Source organism: Balaenoptera acutorostrata, chromosome 20, assembly GCF_949987535.1.
Source record: "Balaenoptera acutorostrata chromosome 20, mBalAcu1.1, whole genome shotgun sequence".
Classification (NCBI taxonomy): domain Eukaryota; kingdom Metazoa; phylum Chordata; class Mammalia; order Artiodactyla; family Balaenopteridae; genus Balaenoptera; species Balaenoptera acutorostrata.
The window spans coordinates 3,185,600-3,204,539 of record NC_080083.1 but is presented as its reverse complement, the minus strand read 5'-3'; the positions used below and the strand labels follow the sequence as shown (position 1 = coordinate 3,204,539).

The 18,940-nt window shown below is 40.3% G+C and overlaps 1 protein-coding gene across 1 annotated transcript in view; it reads right to left on the bottom strand.

The window, feature by feature from the left end:
• Positions 1 to 17,981, bottom strand: part of TEKT3 (tektin 3) — a 35,488-nt gene extending 17,507 nt beyond the window's left edge. The window contains exons 1-4 of the mRNA XM_057535361.1: positions 17,904 to 17,981; positions 9,423 to 10,030; positions 6,694 to 6,777; positions 1,818 to 1,888 (exon numbers count right to left, since the gene is read on the bottom strand). Of these exons, the coding sequence (XP_057391344.1) occupies positions 1,818 to 1,888; positions 6,694 to 6,777; positions 9,423 to 10,001 (734 nt within the window). The 5' untranslated portion in view covers positions 10,002 to 10,030; positions 17,904 to 17,981. The remainder of the gene's footprint in view (positions 1 to 1,817; positions 1,889 to 6,693; positions 6,778 to 9,422; positions 10,031 to 17,903) is intronic.
• Between the last annotated feature and the right edge of the window lie 959 nt (positions 17,982 to 18,940).

Genomic DNA, 18,940 nt, shown 5'->3' with positions numbered 1-18,940 from the left:
AGCCAGAAAACTGGATGATCCTAGACATTTCTCCATTCCCGGAGCCCAAAAAAGGTCTTGGCATAGGGGAGCCACCCAGGAAAGCCTGTGTGGAACTGAAGGGGCTAATTCTCTATAACTTGGCCTGTGCCTTCAGGTAAGTCACTTGACCTGTCAAAGCTCTTTGTGTTGTTGTGTGTAAAGTGGAAATGAGGGTAGTGGCACACAGGTCGTCTGCACTTTGTGAATTCTAAATCAGCGTGTGTGCGCAGAGGATGAAAGGAGAGGAAGCTGCATCCCCGCTGCTTCGGAGTTCAGGTTACGGGGTTGAAACTCTGGGATTCTTAGGTCTTTCTCGTCTGTGGTCTGGGACCAAGATGCTCCCCAGGCTTCCTCTCTTGGGCTGACACCCTTGACCTCCTCTGACCTGACCTCAGAGCCTCCTTAGGAAGGCCTTCTATCCATCCACCGCCTTAGAGCCCAAGATGGGAGAGATCTAGGCCCCCATGTTGGTTTCTAATGAGATTCCATTCTCAGCTGAGATCCAAGCCCATCTCATGTTCCTTCCTTAATTGTTCCTTCAAGACAAGTGGAGCTGAAAACCTCCCTCCCATCACCTTTGCTGGACCGAGCCCAGTAACCATGTTAGAGATCCCGGCTCCCACAGACCCTGGAGAGACCACCCCAGGAAATGAGGTGGGCATTTTGCCCACTGTGGATTAAAAAGCAAAGGACATGGAAGATGGACAGCAGATTTTAGATTACAAAAAAAATGAGGATTAGGAACTGGACCAGAAGAAAACAGAACAATCACTGGAACCACCCTAAACTGTTTCTGCAATTTCCAGGGAGCGGAAACCAGAAATGAATATCGGAAGTGGCAGTCGGTCATCCTTAGCCAATCCTCAGCTATCCTCACCGATTTCTGAATTAAGGAGCCCTTCCCATCGCAGCTTGAGAGAGATCTCAGCCATCTGAATCTCACCAACCTTCACAGCATCAATCCTGATGGTCAGCAGACTGAGTGAGAAGAACCGCCACCTTTAGAACAACTATTCCTTTGGCTACATCACACGCTACCCCTGACAACATCAGTATAGGCAGAATCATCATTTCCTCTGTGTGACATATTCAACACTACTTCTTTCCATGGCCGTCACCAAATGAACGTTGACCTTTCTAGTCCTATAAGGTGACAGGCTCGGCCAATATTTTTTCTATGCTGACAGCTGTTATCATTGCTTCAAACCCTCCTCTGACTATTATTCTTTGCCCCCAACCCCCACTATAAATATTAGGTACCTACTGTCTACTATTGCCAAGAGAAGAAGAATTTGTATTCTGCTAGAGAGTAGGACGGGTGAACAATTACAGTGCAATGGATGCAGTGAACGCAGTGGTGTAATCACAGCACCGAGGACCATGTACCAGGGTTGCCGAGAAACCGGAGAAGGCTGAGTTTTTAAGGAGAAGTGGAAAGTAAATAGAAAAGTGTGCCACAGTTCATCGCTTTTCCAGCTGTCGGGCTGCACATGTACAAGTCTATCTCTTATCAAAGAATAAAAGTCTCTTGAGTTAAAAGAAACCTTAGCCACACTTCAAGGTAGGATAAAAATCCTTTCTGAAGCATTGCAAAAATTATCTCTTTAAATAAAAATTTAAAGTAAGTACCCCAAGTACTCGTTTTACCTTCTAAATAAAAATGTGTACGGGCATGCAGATGTGTGTCCATGTATAAGAAATCCTTACATAAGAAGCTAAGAGAAATCTGATTGGGAAGCGTGGAAGTATAGTTTCATGATAGAGTTTCAACTGTATAGAGAGGTAAAAGCTCTTACGCTAGTTGGGCAATGGCCTTGTCCAAATGCAGCTTCATCCTTTCTTGACAACACAGAATAATATCAACCTCCTACTCAAGTGAAAAAAAAAACCCACATTAATGTTTTGATATTGAACATAACATTCAGAGTCAACAATGTAACAAAACATTGATGAAGGAAATCTTTGTTTCTGGGAAAATCGTGAAGTAAAACAAGAAAAGAATTTTATACCCACTTATTTACCTATACGCCCTCATGATATTGCTGTCTTAATATTAGACTGAGAGTCACCCTTTACAGGGCTTTAGGGAAATATATTATGGAACAAGTTGGGACAGGGGTAAAATTTTAGGAGTTTTCTTTATTTTTTATCTCTGGTCTTTAATTGAATCAGTCAATCAATCAATCAAATTCTGGTGATACACAAGGTTGAATTTAATGCATGGCTTCTTCTATACTAAGTATCCTTCCAAGAAAAGTGAATCTGGAAGGGAAAAGGACAGCCTAAAAGGCAGTTCTCTCAGGCAGTGCATGTGACCTCCAAAAGACCCAGCTTTTTGTTCCAAACGGAGGCCAACCTCCACCCTAGGAGGCCAGCTCTCCCCTTGTCCTGCCTCCGCACTGCAGTGCAGCTGCTGTACTCGTATAAAATCTGCACTCTCCACGCCACTCTGCTTGACCACGCACATGGCATTTTGATGCCGCTAGGATGTATCTACTGTTACATGTATAGCAGAGATTTTGTAGATTTTGTGTTGTAGCAGAGATTTTTTAAATAAATATTTACTTCCCTCTGAAATTCATATTCACATTAGAAAATTTAAGAACCCAAAATAGCACCTAGAAGACATTTAAAAAGTGCACATAACCATCGCTACCACTTTTTCAAGTGAAAAGTGATCATACCATCATACTGAACACTGAACATGAAACTTGAACACTTTCCCATGACATAAAACTATACCGTGATGAACAAGCTCAAAAATATTTGGACACCACCAAAGGGGATGCCTTTTTTAAAGGTTTTGACAAGTACAACCAAATTGCCCTTCAGAAAAGTTGTACCCGTTTACAACAATAAATGAGTGTGAGTTTCCTCACCTCACACACCCAGGAGACACTATGATTCCTCTCAATCTTTGCCAACGTGAAAGACCACCCCCCAATAAAAGCACACTTGTTCAGATTTGCAGGTTAATATTTTGACTGGGTATTTGTTCATGATTTGACTTCCTTCTCTTGTGAACCACCTGTTCATGTGCTTGTCTACCTTTTCTGTTATGTTTCTCTTATTTATAAATATTCTTGTATTTAAAATTCAATCCTTTCCCATTATATGACACATATATATTTTTTTTACCAGTTTGGCCCTTGCCTTTATATTTTGTGTGCGGTGTTTTTGATATATAGACATTTATGGTTTCTATGACGTCAAACTATCAAATGTTCCCTTTGGGTTTCTGCCTTTGTTCATTTGATTTTAGAGTCCTCTTCACTCCAATGTTAATTATTACTCAACTATATAGTCTTCTTATTCTTTTATTGTTTAATTGGTTAACATAAAAATATTATGCCTAGAGTTTATTTCAGTAATAACCCTCCTGCCTGATTCTTTGATACTCTGAATGATTGGAGTAAATGAAAAACTAAATTCCCATGACATGTTATCAAGTCCCCCTGCCCTTACAGGCAGCAAGGATTTCTCACACGTTCCACTGTAGGTTGTGCGTGTCTTTGATTTTTTTTGTTGTTCGGTCTTCATCTTTCTCTGTGGCTTGGTGTGTGTGTGTGTGTGTGTGTGTGTGTGTGTGTGTGTGTGTGTGTGAGTGCGCGCGCGCGCACGCGCGCGCGCGCGTAGCCATTTCATGGAGGTGTTGGCAAAGGATACATGGAATACTGCTTAGAAAATACCACTTAAAACCCAAAATCCCAGTGAGCTTTTATGCTATGTGTACACAATTCACACAGAGGGAATTCCTGGAACTTTCAGTGGAAAAAATTACATTTAATGAGACTCTTGCTATAAAAAAACCCTTCAACACTAATTTTTATATTTGAATTTAAATAATGTCATATGGTGAACATCGTTCAGAAGGCTTCCTGGGAATAGGGAATGCCTGAAACCAAAGACTTCTGTAACTGTCCCCAACGCTAACTTACCTACTAATCCGCACTCACACGCGGGGATGGTCTGGAAACGCCTCCGTGAAGTGAATGCAGGGCAAGGGCCTTATTCCCTCAATTGCCCGTGAGAAGAAAGTTTGCCGGAAGGTGGTGGGTACAGACAGAGGGCAGAAGTGTGAGAAGAGACCAGATGTAATCAGACCAATAGCTGCCACCTGACACCCAGGGAAGTGAAGGTCATGGCAGAAAACCCAAGAACCACACACTCGGAGCCTGGCAAGTGGTGCCACCCCTTCTGGATCCTGAACTTGGGGAGGAAAAATAGACCCCACGAATAAAAGAGTGGCAGTGACCTCTCTGAGTTTCTCAGAGTCTCAGTGGCCAAAGTGAATACATTGTGACTTAAGATGGAATGAGAACAAGGAATCACATCCAAGCATTTGAAAAACCTTGAATTAATCCTACTATCTGAGCAGGCAAAACCTTTGCGAAGCATCTCTTACGGTTCTCCTCTTGGGAGCTGTGGTCTTGGGATGGGGTGGCGGAGCAGGGAGGTAGAATAGAGACTTCACAGCCTTTGGCATGCCCTCACCTCAAGCAAACCCCCTCCTGTTGCTTCACCCTCCAAAGTCTTGGGTGGAATAGTGGTTAAAGACATGCCCTGGCATCAGATAGCCCAGCTCCAATGCTGCCTTTGCAAATGCTGGGAGCAAAGGCAAGTTATAGACTAAGGGTAATAACACCTTCCTTTCTATGCTGTGGGGTAGATAGTTTTGTGCCTCGCAGATGGTAAGATCTCTAGTACTAAAGGGTAGGACTTATCCTGTGACACGGGTCATAAAGTATGATTTAGAACTTAATCCTCATGTACGATGTGGGCTCCACCCTCTTCTTGGCTGAGGAATACTGGCCAGGTCACAAGAACCCTGAGCTCTGACCGCACGCATGGATGTGTGTTAACTCTCGGCTGAACTGTGGATATACAATCATTTCTGGGACCTCGTTGTTAAACCCAGACCCTGCTTCCTGGGGTTCTATGTATCCACAGATACATACAAACTGAAAGGCTTAACTGAGCCTTTTGAAGTTTGGGGTAAGTGGGTAAACTATCACACTCTTAACAGGTAGGATAGGCTACTGAAATCACACTTTAAAAGTCAAACTATAAGTCCAAATGGAACCTGGATCATGGCGAATGGCACCTATAGGAGCAAGCACTCCACTTCTACAGACAGTGTGTTTTGAGGACGACATTCTCAAATTCTCACTCATCCCTGAGCTTGGGAAGCAGCGGTGTTTCCTTAAAGATGTGCCTTCTCAGTATTTGCTCCTGAGTCACTTGAAGCTGACCCATCACCCGGCTGGTTGTGAGGGGGCTGGGGTCCTACAAGCCACGTAGAGGCGGAAATCCCAGACGGGGAAGGCATTTCTTGCTACTGGTGGTGAAAATCCACCCAGACATTCTTTGCATGCTGGTATCAGGGTTCTATTCAATACTGTCTCAGAGCAGAACCCTCTTGGGATGGAGTCATAGAACCAGTAACAGTACCATCAATAGGAAGGGGAAGGCAGAAGGCATCAGCGTCAAAGAAAAGTTCACTTTTAAGCTTCATGAATGTGAACCAAAAAATGAGTTACCAACGTACATATGTTTGGCACTTGGGGATGCAGAACGAATGCTTAATAGAGTATCTGGGCTAAAAAAAAGAGACTGGGAAGGGTCCCAGGTACCTAAGGGCTGAAATCTTAAGGAATGGCAGAGATCTTGTGGGAGAGAGCCTAGGAGGTAAAGGTCAGAGAACTCAGAACAAAACCATCTTTAACTGGTGGAAGGTGGGAGAGAGCCTAGTGGAAGGACCAGCACCCTAGATCAGATATAACTATAAGCTCCCAGATGGCTTATCAAAAGCTGTCCGAATGCATATACCCTTTGATGCATGGATTACAGTTTTAGAAATGTATCCTAAGGAAATAATCAGAAATACATACAGTTATCAAAACTGTGCATGTGTGGAGGCAGAGGCCACATGGGAAACCTCTGGACCTTCCCCTCAATTTGGCTGTGAACCTAAAAATGCTCTAAAACATTGTCTTCTAAAAAAACACAGCACTGCCTTTCCACATCTATATTTAAGAATAAACATCATGCTTTTTTTGTTGGGCATTTATCCAACAAAAAAAGCACTATTCAAATGCATAGATACAGTATAATTCTAATCTGGAAGATATGTCTGTGTGTCTTTAAGTTGGGTGGTGTCTACCTAAGTATGATTATTAAAAAGACTGAATACTCTAACATTAATAGTCATTTCTGTCTAATTGGACTTAGGCGATTTTTATCTTTATCCTTTACTGCATTTTTCAAATTCTCTCAATAAATATCTATTACTTTCATAACCCCCCAAAAATGTATCCTTTCTAAAAAAAATAAAATAAACAACAAAGTCCTACTGTATAGCACAGGAAACTATATTCAGTATCTTGTAATAAACCATAATGGAAAAGAATATGAAAAAGAATATACATATATATATATAATGTATAACTGAATCACTTTGCTGTACACCAGAAACTAACACAACATTGTAAATCAACTATACTTCAATAAAAAATAAAATAAAATGTATCTTTCCTAAATGCCATAAATATCTGATACTATAACTCCTTACTGTGTCTTTACATAACATCATTTTTTGTTTCTATACATTAAACATTAAACGCACGTTTGCAATGAGGTTTCTTGTTATTGAAGGGTTTGCCCCATATTTACCATCAGCAACTCTGTTTCCACTTCATCATGAACTAGATCGATTCCCATTCTCTTCTCTCGATGAAATAGACATTCCCGGGCTACCTACAGATACACAAATAATGAAAAACACTAATACAAACTAACTAAAATCAGTGACTAGCACTTCTAATAACCTGTTTCTAAAACAAGTCAATAGATGCTCCCAATACCAACTTTTCAAGCCATTTTGCTGGAAATCCAACAAGAAACTCAGTGTGACAACTAAGTGAATCCCTGCTGCTAGTGAAAAGGTAAAGAGCTTGAAAAAAATTCCTAATTTGGAAAGTTGACAAACTGAAGCAGATGGCCTCTACTTAATCCCCACAAATCAGCATCTGAGAAACTTATTTGGCATCAATTCCTGCTAGAGAAATAGTTCAATAACCCAAATCATAGTCTTCAAGATCTTATTTCCAAATATTTTCTACTGAGAAGAGTGAGGAAGAAACAAATGATTATTTAAAGACCTCAAAATATTTGTGTAGCCAAAAATCCAGGTGATTATTGTTAAAGTACCATGTATTGTTTTCCTAATTATAAAAATAATATGCTTTATCCATTAAAGAGAAAAAGTAGAGAGAAGTCAAAAATGAGTTACCCATACTCCTATCAGTTTTGTTTGTTTTTAACAGAAGTTATAATGCCCTCATAATTTTATGCTTTTTAGGATTGATGTTAAATAGTAGACTTGAAATAGTCTGAGACAAAGTACATTAATGACGCCAATGGAAAACAGCTTAGATAGCCAACAACTAAATTATGCATGAAATAACATTATGTAAATGTTAAAATACTTTTTTCAAAGAGTATTTCATGACATGGGATGACTATAATGTTAAATTTTTAAAAAGCATAAAATATAATAGTATGTACACTGTAAGCTGGATATGATGTCATTGAACAAAATCTTGGAGTGAATCTCTAATTTTTTAATAGTATAATGTACACTGACTAGAAGATGAATGAATGGGTTGAAGGGAACTCTGATTATTTTAATGTGTATTACGAAATTGCTTTCCAGGAAATTTCTACTCAACCATAGTCTACTAGCAATATCCAAAGTGTCCGTCTTCTGCACTTTTGCCAACCCTACACATTATCAGTTTTCATTTTTGCAAATTGGGTAAGCCAAAGATGGTTACTTCATTGACTGAGTTTGCATTTTTATTATTGAGTTTTAATGTTTTTGTCTTCTATACAGTTGATCATCAGTGTTTCCTCTTTTGAGCTGTATCTGTTCATGGGACTAATTCTCATTTTAATTGGGATCTTCTGACACCGTGTTGATTTTAAATGTTTAAACACACAAGATATCTGGACAAAAACTGCAGAAAAGAAATTTAAATTATGCCCATCTCATTGAAAGCAGTCATCACTGAAAGAAGCGTCAAGGGAAGAAATTGAATCTCCTCTGGAAATTAAGTAAAAGGTAAGTGGCCGTCATTTTAAGTGTTCATTAAAGTAAGTGGTGGGTGGGGTGGGATGGGATGTATTGTAGAATAGACCAGGAATCCTCAAAATGATCCAGAGCTCAGAGAAAGTATGGGAGGGCTTCTGATCCCAAAAAACAATTCATGGTGAGTTCTTTTAAAAGAATATCATTAGTGTCCTGTTGACCTTTCTCAGGATTTCTGTGGTCGTGTGTATTTGTGTGCACTTGTGTTTAGTGGGGAGGAGGGGTGCAGTAAGAAGCTACAGTGTGCAGGGGTCTCCAGCAAACCCCCCAAACCACTAGACTTCTAGCTCTTCGAGTATCTAATCTCTTCTACTATGGATGCCATAAAGAAAAAAAAAAAAAAGACCTATTGAAAATGCTTATCACCAGGAAAATGAGTCACACAAACATGGAGAAAAATAGTGTTCGCTTTGCCCATTCACATATACGCAACTTCTAAAATAATCTGCATCATTTGGACATCTTCACATACAGAATGTCTTCTTCCAACGGTGGTGGATAGAATGGGGTCGGGGGCCCATCGCACACTCAGAGGATTAAAGGTAATTTGATCTCCATTCAGAAGCCTGGTCAGAGGTCAGCAACCAACTGAAAGGCTGCCTCTAGGACCAAAACTGGCTTAACTTCTATCCCATCTCTCTATTTAACCAAACTCATTCCATTCCTAAGAAGCTCTAATTTGATCATTTCACTGTGCCTGAAGTGGAATCATAACATACATACAGAAGGCATTTCATGACACAGACTAAAAAAAGTTTTTTTCCTCTCAAACAACGTTTATGTTAATCCTGGGACAGCAATAACGAAGCAGCCTATTTAAGAGATGGGAAGACGGCATTTTCACCATAAAATACTGTGTGTCTTAAGAGTGTCGCTTTAATTAGCCTCCTTTGCTTTGCATGCAGAATTCTCTCTACCTTTTTTTTCTTTCTTGGCCGTACCACTGGGCTTGCGGGATCTTAGTTCCCCAACCAGGGACTGAACCTGCGCCCTCAGCAGTGAAAGCACTGAGTCCTACCGCTGGACTGCCAGGGAATTCCAGAATTCTTTCTACTTAAATGGTTGTTCGGTATAATGTGAGAAAAATGGCAATGGTTTTATCATCACTGAAACCCGGTACAGATTTATTGACAAGGGCTTGGCTTCTACAAGTGAAGCGAAATATAATTCAATAGATAATAACCTCAGAAATTCAACGACTGGCTTATAATCATAAAAATGCAGTGTCCTTTTAATAAGGTCTTATAGTTACCTGAAGAGGGGCTTCTGTCTCCATCAAAGCCCTCTCCAGTTTTTTCTTAATATCGGTTAGTTCATTTGTCTCTCCAATCATTGCATCCAACTCATGAGTGATTTCAGATTTCCAAAATCCTATGTCGTTGACTCGTTCTCCCAGATTTTGGGTGGAGTCTGCCTGGGTTTTTCTCGTTTGTTGATATTTGTCTTGAATCAAGCGAGATGTATCTATCCTTAGTCTCTCTGAATTGTGTCGGGAAGCGTTGGATTCTTGAAAGTTGGTTAAGTTGGACCTGTACCAATCATCGGGAGTATACCTGGTCAAGAGTGTGGTTCTGTTGGAAACAAAGGGAAGCGTGGTGCTCTCGGACACCCTCTGAGATCTGGTGCAGTACGGGTCCAAGGCTGGCGAGTTGGAGGCTGCTTTGTAGTACGTGCTTGGTCTCCAAGGCAGGCTCAGACTACGGGTCAGATTGCAGTGGGGGAAGCAGTCCCTATAGCTTGAGGCCATGGCACTGATGGCTGGTAGGAAGTTGGCTGGTGTTGGTCTAGGGTGGGCATAAGTTGCCGCTAAAGTAGAACCTAGAAGCTCCATGATGCTCAAGCACTATTTGTAAATCTCTCCTGTTTGAAAGGTGGGGGCAAGGGGGGAAGCAAAAATAGACAGCCACGTAAATTAACCTTCGGTGAAAACTCACAGATAAAAAGCCACATCTGACTTACTATAAGCAGCAGTGTTGTCTGTCTAACACACTAGATGTTTGTTTTAATTTGATAACCACCTTTACTTGTGATAACATATTCTGCATTTTTTTTTTCATCTCTGTCTCTAGATTGCATTCAAATTACATTTTTGTAGATTGGCCGTATGAAGTTTTGAAATATTTTTTAAATTATGAGAAGTAACACTGTCTCGTAACAGATTCAAATGAAGAGCCTGAACTATGCTTTTTAACAGATTGGGACTCAGATCTTGGCTCTGCTATTTACTAGCTGTGAGACCTTGTGCAAATGACTTAAGCTCTCTGTCCTCATCTCTAAACTGGGAATAACAATAGTAATTGCTACTTTGGTTTGTTATAAGCGGTATTAGCCGCAAGGGGTTGCTTGCGGCATCCACCCCCGGCCCCCCTGAGTCTTCCTAAATAAACACACGATCAGAGTAACACCGGTGTGGCAGGTAAGCAAACATAACTCAAGGAAGTACCTAGATCCCCTTTTCCTGGCAACCTGCCACCTCTAAGCAACTCCGATATAGACAGACATGCTCTGGCAGCCCCTGAGCATTAAGTAAGGTGATGCTAAGTATTTGGAATACTTAGCACAGTTCTGGGCACATAGTTAATGCTCAATAAATGTTAGCTTTTAAAATTACTAGCTCAGTGGTGTATACAAAGTAAAAGATAAATATCCACTCTCCCCGCTTCAAAATAAACTCCTCAGAAGTAGACACTGTGAATAATTCATTACTAGTTGTATCTTTCCAGATTTTTCCTTTTCATATACCAACATATATATTATTTTTAAATCTATATACATCTCCCTATATACATATGCACAGAGTTTTTTAACACAAAAATTGAATTATCTTAATCATTATATGTATCATCCCAGAACATGCATTTTTGAAAATATATGTATTTTGGACCTCTCCCCCTGTTAAAACATAGAGAGCCACTTTACCCTTTTCTACCAGCTGAAAATATTCTATTGTCCGGAATTTGGGGTCATTGTTAGTCCAGAAAGCCAAGGATGCCATAGACTATGACATACTTTTCAGCATCTGAACGTCATTCTGTTTGGGGGTTAATGTCTATGGACGCATTTACTGAAAAGGAAAAATAATATCAGATCCAATTCTGTAGCCTCCTACTAAGAAAAAAACAAACAAACAAAAACACATTCCATGATTCTTTAAATAGCTGTTTTGACGCCATTGGTACCCAAACCACAAAATAATCTATTTATAGAATTGTGGCCAAATCAAAATCCACTCGGACTACATGTGATGAAACAGCTACCCACTGCCACTGGTGGTATCCCACATGACCCTAGCTCCCTGATTTTTTTCCTTATTCTTCCCTCCCTCAGCCCCCAAACACTTTATACTGGCCTAGCTTAGAGTACGATGGTAAAAACGAAAGCCTTAATAACCACTTGCCGTTCCACACCTAAGTCTGAAACTTAAACATTGCTTTTTGAAAAAGCAAATTCCAAGTAACTTGAGCCACGAGGGTCCTCCTGGCTACTTTTAGTTTCAACCCCTTCCCCAAGTCACATCTAGAAATAATCCCATCAGTTTTCTTTGAGCAAGAAGCTTCGAGTGAGACTGGACCACTCTTGCTTGGCTTTTCTTAATTCCTGACAACAATGAATCTAAAAGCTAATGTCACACTTGGTCCTTCAATCATGGAATTCCAGGTGTAGAATTCCCACAAGTATTTACTCGACACCTATGATGCTGAAATCTTGAGGCAGCTCAATCCATGTTTGTCAAATATCGAACCATGAGTGTTCAGGTTTAACACATGTGTGAAATGCAGGGGTTCACAAGCCAGAGGAGACATATGACTTGAGAAAATCAATATGGTTTGTAAAAGCATCCAGTGATAATTTTTAATTAGAGATGGGATATAATTTAGAATCTGGAATCTGAAGCATAAAGTCAGTTGTTTAAAAAGTTCCCAGATGTAGAGCTCCTCACATATGGCAGTAAGTTTCACATGAGAGACAATATTCCATTGCCATTCCATAGTCCAGGATTCCATGTTCTAGCTCCAGGAGGCCACCTTCTAAGTCTGCCTAAAGGAAGACCCAATAAGAGACAACAGCCTGGCAATGTCTTCTTTTCTTTTTTTTTTTCTTTTGGTCATTATTGGTCAAGAAAATTGAGAATCTCATGGCCTAAGAAACACTTAACTCAAAACAGATTTCTGCCTTCAACCAGGATAGAGTAATGAAAACTAGACCTAGCCTCTTACACCTAAAAAACTAGACAAAATATATGAAACAGCTGTTTTCAGGCTGCACAGGACTCTGATCTGTGAGAGAAGAGAAACAAATAAGGTGAGCCCTCTGATCTCCTGGAGGCAATTTCCAGACTGTGGGGAAAACAGATGAAAACCAAACAGAGCCTGGCAGCATTTGTGAGTTGAGGAGGAGGTCAGAATTTGGGGAGGCTGAGACACCTGGAAGTTGGGACGCAGGATTCTGGAGTAAAATGAGTTATGCAGAAAAAGTGCTCCATAAATCTATGTAGGGGTCCACTTGGGTCTTTGCCGGGTAATAGGTTGTACATACATCAAGGAATGTTCCACAGACCTTGGCAAAGAACGATGGCAGTGTTATTAGCTGCACAATTCCTAGAGCTCACAGAGGGCACAGAGACATTTTGAACCCAGACCAATCAGAGTGGAAAGCTGTTAGTGGTCACCTGGAGCATTTGATGGAAAGCCCAGAGAGGTCACACATTAGAATGGGGCTGACCTATCTTTAGAATGAAGGTACTAAAGACTCTGGAAAAGCTTGAATACAGGCCTCAAAGAGCTCAAACTAATCCACAAGTAAAGTGCCTGCCAACATCAAGAGCTCAAATATATAGCACCACAGTGTCCAGCATCCAATCAAAAACTTCCAGACATGCCAAGAAGCAGAAAAATGTGGCCCATAATTAGGAGAAAAATCAGTCAATAGAAACAGGCATACAAATGGCGGAGGTGTGATGGCACTAGAAAAGTACGTACAAGTATTTAAAGGAAAACAAGAACATAATGAAGAGAGATATGGAAGACTTAAAAAAGAACAAAATGAAACTTTAGGGATAAAACATATAATATATTCTTGCACAATTTCACTAGATTGGATTAACTGCAGATTAGACACCGGAGAAGCAAAGATTAGTGAGCTCGAATCTAACCAAACCAAAGCACAGGCTTTTTAATTAACTGGAAAAAAAAAATGAAAAGAGCCTCAGTAACTTATGGTATAATATCAAGTGGTCTAACATCATGCACTTGGGGTGTCCTATTAAGAGGAGAGGGAGACAAAAATATCTGAAGAAATAATGGCTGCAAATTTCCCAAATTTGGTGAAAACTACAAACCCCTATGTCTAAGAAGCTCCACACACTCCAAGAGGATAAACACACATCCATGTGCGTGTGCACACAGCACGACCTCAAGGCTCATCATAATAAAATTGCTGAAAGTTCACAATCAAGAGAAGAAATTAAAATCAGAGAAAAAAGACACAATAGCTAGAAAGGAACAAAGATAAGAATTAGTGAAGAATTCTTGTCAGAAACTATGCAAGCCAGAAGACAATCAAACAACATCTTTAAAGGGCTGGAAGAAAGTGTAATCCTAGAATTCTATTTCCAGTGAAAATATCCTTCAAAGATGAAGGTGAAGGCTTCCCTGGTGGCGCAGTGGTTGAGACTCTGCCTGCTAGTGCAGGGGACACAGGTTCGAGCCCTGGTCTGGGAAGATCCCACATGCCACGGAGCAGCTGGGCCCGTGAGCCACAACTACTGAGCCTGCGCATCTGGAGCCTGTGCTCCGCAACAAAAGAGGCCACGATAGTGAGAGGCCTGCGCACCGCGATGAAGAGTGGCCCCCGCTCGCAGCAACTAGAGAAAGCCCTCGCACAGAAACGAAGACCCAACACAGCCAAAAATAAATAAATAAATAAATAAATAATTTAAAAAAAAAAAAAGATGAAGGTGAAATAAAAGGATTTTTTAAAATATATATATATATATAAGAGCAAAAGGCAAGAGAATTCAGCAGCAGCAGAACCGCACTAAAAGGGCTGTGAAAGGAAATTCTTCAGGCAAAAGGACATTATACCAGATGGAAACTTGGAGCTACACAAAGAAATGAAGTTTCAGAAATGGTAAGTATGTGTGCTAATAGCAAAAAAAAAAAAAAAAACTTTTCTAACTTTTACATTTCTTTAAAAGATGGCTGCTTAAAGTAAAAATAATAAAAATTTATTGGGAAGTTTATAATAAAAACAAAAGTAAGTTATATGGTAATAATAGCACAAATGCTGGGAGAGCTGAAATGGAAAAGTACTATTGTAAAGGCCTTATGACTAAAATGGAAGAATGTTATTTAAGCATATACTACAGTAAGTCAAAAATGCATACTGTAAACCTTAGAGAGCAGCAGTTCTCAAAATGTGACCCAGGAAAGCATGGGCTCGCCTAAGACCTTCTCTGGAGTGACAAGGTCAAGGTTATTTTTATAGTAAACACCCAGATGTGATTGGCCTTTTTCACTCTCGTTCTCTCAGAAATGTACAATAGAGGTTTCCAGAGGTGACATGATATGCGATATCACAACAGACTGAATGCAGAAGTAGATATGAGAACCCAGCTACTAACAAAAATTTTAAAACTTTACCAAAAATGTGAAACAATGCCACTCTTCTCACTAAATTTGTTTAAGAAAACATAGTTTTTTTAATGAAAAGTATTATTTATGTTACTATATAATAGGTTGTTATGGTTATTTTTAAAAGAGTTAATATTTTTAATTTCTCTATTTTAATTTCTGATATAATAAATATCAATAGATGTAATCTACATAAACTAAAGCTCTACAGAGTATGCTCTCTGACCATATCAGAATTAAATTAGAAATCAATAATAGAAAGGTATTCAGAAAATCCTCAAATACTAGGAAACTAAACAACACAGTTCTAAATATCCTATGGGTCAATGAAGAAATAACACAGGAAATTAGAAAATATTTTGAACTGAATGAGAATAAAAAACAGAACATATCAAAATTGTGAAATTCAGCTAAGAGTGTTTAGAGTGAGGTTTATAGCTTTAAATGCTTATACAAGAAAATAAGAATGAGCTAAAATCAATGATCTATACTTTCATCTAAATGGCTAGGGGAAAAAAAAAAAAAAAAAAAAAAGCAAAGTAAACCCAAAGTAGAAAGAAGGAAATAATAAAACGTCAATGAAGCAGAAAATGAACAAATTTTTGAAAAGCAATGAAATCTCAACAATAAAATTGATAAACCTCTTGCAAGACTGACCAAGACTTAAAAAAGAGAAGACAAATGACTACTATCAGAAATGAAAGAGGGAATACTACTAAAGCCCCTGCGAATGTTAGAAAGTTAATAACGTAGGATTACTAACAACCTATGCCAAGGAATTTGACAACAGAGAGGAAATGGACAAAATTCTTTAAAGATACAAACACAACTGACTAAAGAAGAAATAGGTAACCTGAACAGCTGTATAGGAATTAAAGAAATTGAATCTATAGTTTAACATCTTCCTTCAAAGAAAGCTTCAGGTCCAGATGGGTTCACTGATAAATTCTACCAAAGGTTTAAGGAAGAAATAATATCAGTTTTTAAAAGCCTATCGCTTACTTGGGTGACGTGCCTTTCACAATGTTTAAATTATTCTCTAAATTCTAACTCAGCCTCTTCCTAAGAGGCCATGAGCAGCACATACTATGATCCTTAACTGATGCTATAAATACCTCACATTTGCAAGTAAACGAAACAAATTCTTTGGGAAGATGACTGAAAATAGCTGTGGAAAAATTCATCCCCTAAATCATGCAATTGTTTTTTTATTATGCTTTTAGTCGTGACCAAAAAAGCATTTTAAGAAATGAGACCTGCTACAAAGTCAAATACAGTATTTGACTGTATTCATTGAAGGTGGAGTCAATAGTTATTTATTTACATACTGGAAAAATGCTATAATAGTCTTCTATAAATATTAACATGCTAAAAATATAATTAATCACACAGAGATTGTAAGTACTGGAAAGCTCCATTTAAAACCCAAAAGGTGGCCTCAAGCTGGGGAAATATATTTTATTAGCACATTTAGGCAAGGCTTTAAGATCATAAATATTTCAAGGTATAAAAACCTATAGCTCATAGCCTGCAGAAGGCATGATAAGGGCAGAAAGTTTCCATGACTTGTTTCACACCTTGCCTCAGATCAGTGACCAGCACAGGCTTGAAAGAATCACACAAAACCCCTGTTCCTTTGATCATATGTATTTAATTCCTCACAGTTTCAAACTGCAGCAGAAATAAAACACTGTCCCTGACACATTAATAAGTACCAGACTTAGGAGAAATTATATCAGATTTCAGCGTTTAAGTAATTTCTCTCTATGCATATATTAAATAAGAATGCAGGAAAAGTTGAATAATCTTTCTTTTAAAAAACAGTTTGATAAGGAACTCTCTTCACTGACGGTGAAAGTATTAAATTACTACACGTTGGAGAGCTATGGGGCAGTATCTACTAAAGTTGAAAAAGCACATTCCCTATGACTCAGAAATTATACAATTAGAATGTACAAGAATATGTTTCTAGTGATTTTTAAAAGGGAGAAGCCTAAAAGTCCATCGACAGGAGTATGCATGCGTAACTTGTGATAAATCCATGCAAGAATTATCACACAACAGTTAAAAGCAATGACCTAGAGCATGTATAGAATGATAGCATTATATAAACGTTTAAAATGAGACTATATATTGGTTTCTGGATAAATACCTAAGTAGTAAAAGTATAAAAATATGCAGAGTATAAGTAAACACTAAATTCTGGTAGGTGGGGAAGGAGAAAAAGAGCATGTGATTCCCAAGGGATACATAGGAAGCCTCTTCCGTGTCTGTAACAGTTTTTATGTTTTGTTTTGTTTTAAACAAGGGGTGGGTACCTGCATGCTTGAACACTTTGTTTTGTGAAATATTTCATTTTAAAAAGAAAAAAGTAGAATATTTTATCATATACCTCAATACACTTGGCCTATGAGTCTATCTGTTTGCTTTTTTCACAATAATCAAACGAGTAATTCTACCCATTTCTAAAATGTTTATTTAGCTACGCCACCATAAGCATCCAGGGAGAAAACACACAATTACTTCGTGCAAACTGTCAAAATACAAGTGAGCGCTTCACAGCCAGAGCTGAAGAGAAAAGGCCATGGACAGTAAGGGAACAACTGCTGTGACCTGAATTTCAGCAACTCTTTGAACGGCCAGGGGACTGGTCGTCCAGCCCTCCCCTTGGCTGCATTTGGAAGACCGGGCTAAGTAAGCCGGGGAACAAGGCAGAGGGTTGAGGCACACAAGAACCGCAGAGACAAACACAGCACTGCCAACAGGTGTAAAACGTATTATACGACTTAGGGTCTGGGGTTCTGACACACCTTTCCTGGTTCTGCGTTTAGAAGTAACTTTTCAATCCGCGAAAAGCATCAGAAACGTACATTAAGAAGGCTTGGGGGACTGGGTAAGTGTACCTGTGGGTTTTACGGTTTTCATTTGCAGGGGTGAGGGTAGCGAAGTGAAGATGGAGGCGGGCTGGGGGTGGGGGGGATTATTCCAGGGTTTCCACGACCTCACCCCGAATTCTGAGGCCAGACGTTGGAGTCCTAACCGGGGCGGGGACTCCGTCGGGGTCGTCCCAGCAGCAGGCAGGAGCCCGAGGGACCACTCACCTGTCGGCGGTGCCGGGCGAGGGGCAGGGAAGCGGGCGTGGGCGGGAAGGGGTCGCAGCCCCACAAACTACAACCCGCTGGAGCGCGGACTACCGGCCCCGCCCAGCCCAGCCCCGGCCAGCCTCGCCCTCCTGTGACGTCAGCGCCCGCGGACCACTCAACGACCGCCGTTGCTGGCTCGCCGGCAGCCGATTGGCTGGTGGAGGGAGAGGAGGGCGGCGGGAGCCGGAGAGAGGAGGGAAACCCTGCGGGCAGGCGGCCGTTGCCATGGGCTCTCTCGCGCCTAGTAACCGCAGCTCCGGGGGAGACAGAGAGGTGGAGGGGGTGAAGGGGTGAAGGGTCCCCCGCCTCCCCTGCGGCGCCTAAATCGGAGCTCTCTCAGCAGCGCAGACCTTGGTGGCCCATTCTAAGGCTCGGGATGCTGACAAGCCCCCGCATTTCAGCCTGGCTGGGAAGACAGGCTGACCTTTCCCCACGCCCTGACCTGGCCATACCCATTTGTGCTTCTCCCTGTGACATAGTGGATGCCAGTCTTTTATTGAAGACACGGATAAATCAGTTGTGTCCACATGGCTTTGGAGAATGGCAGCAGTTAACTAGAGATGGACAAGCCATTTTTCTCCAAAGCCACGCGTACATAACTGATTTACCTGTGTCTTCAATAAAAGATTCTAACTCAGTTGTGATTTGATGACAGTTGCCCTTCTATGTATCCTGTCTAGGCGTTGGGGGGTGAGGGTGGAGAGGGTGTGTTAAAGGGCGGCTGGTGGGAAAATAAAGGAAGAGGAGAAAAAAAGTAAGAGAGGTGAGAGGGATATATGGGGGTATGAGTGTGTTGGGATGAGGAGGAATGTTTAGGAAAAGGAAATAGAAAATATTGCCTTTACAGCCAACTGTCTCTAACCTGTCTGTTCCTTCTAAATTTTTTTAATCCCATAATTCCATTTTTATGGCTATTTATACAGGGAAATTGGAAATATGTCACATTGTCAAAGTTGGGAAAGGTGATTAAAAACATTTTTGGTCTAAATTTTAGA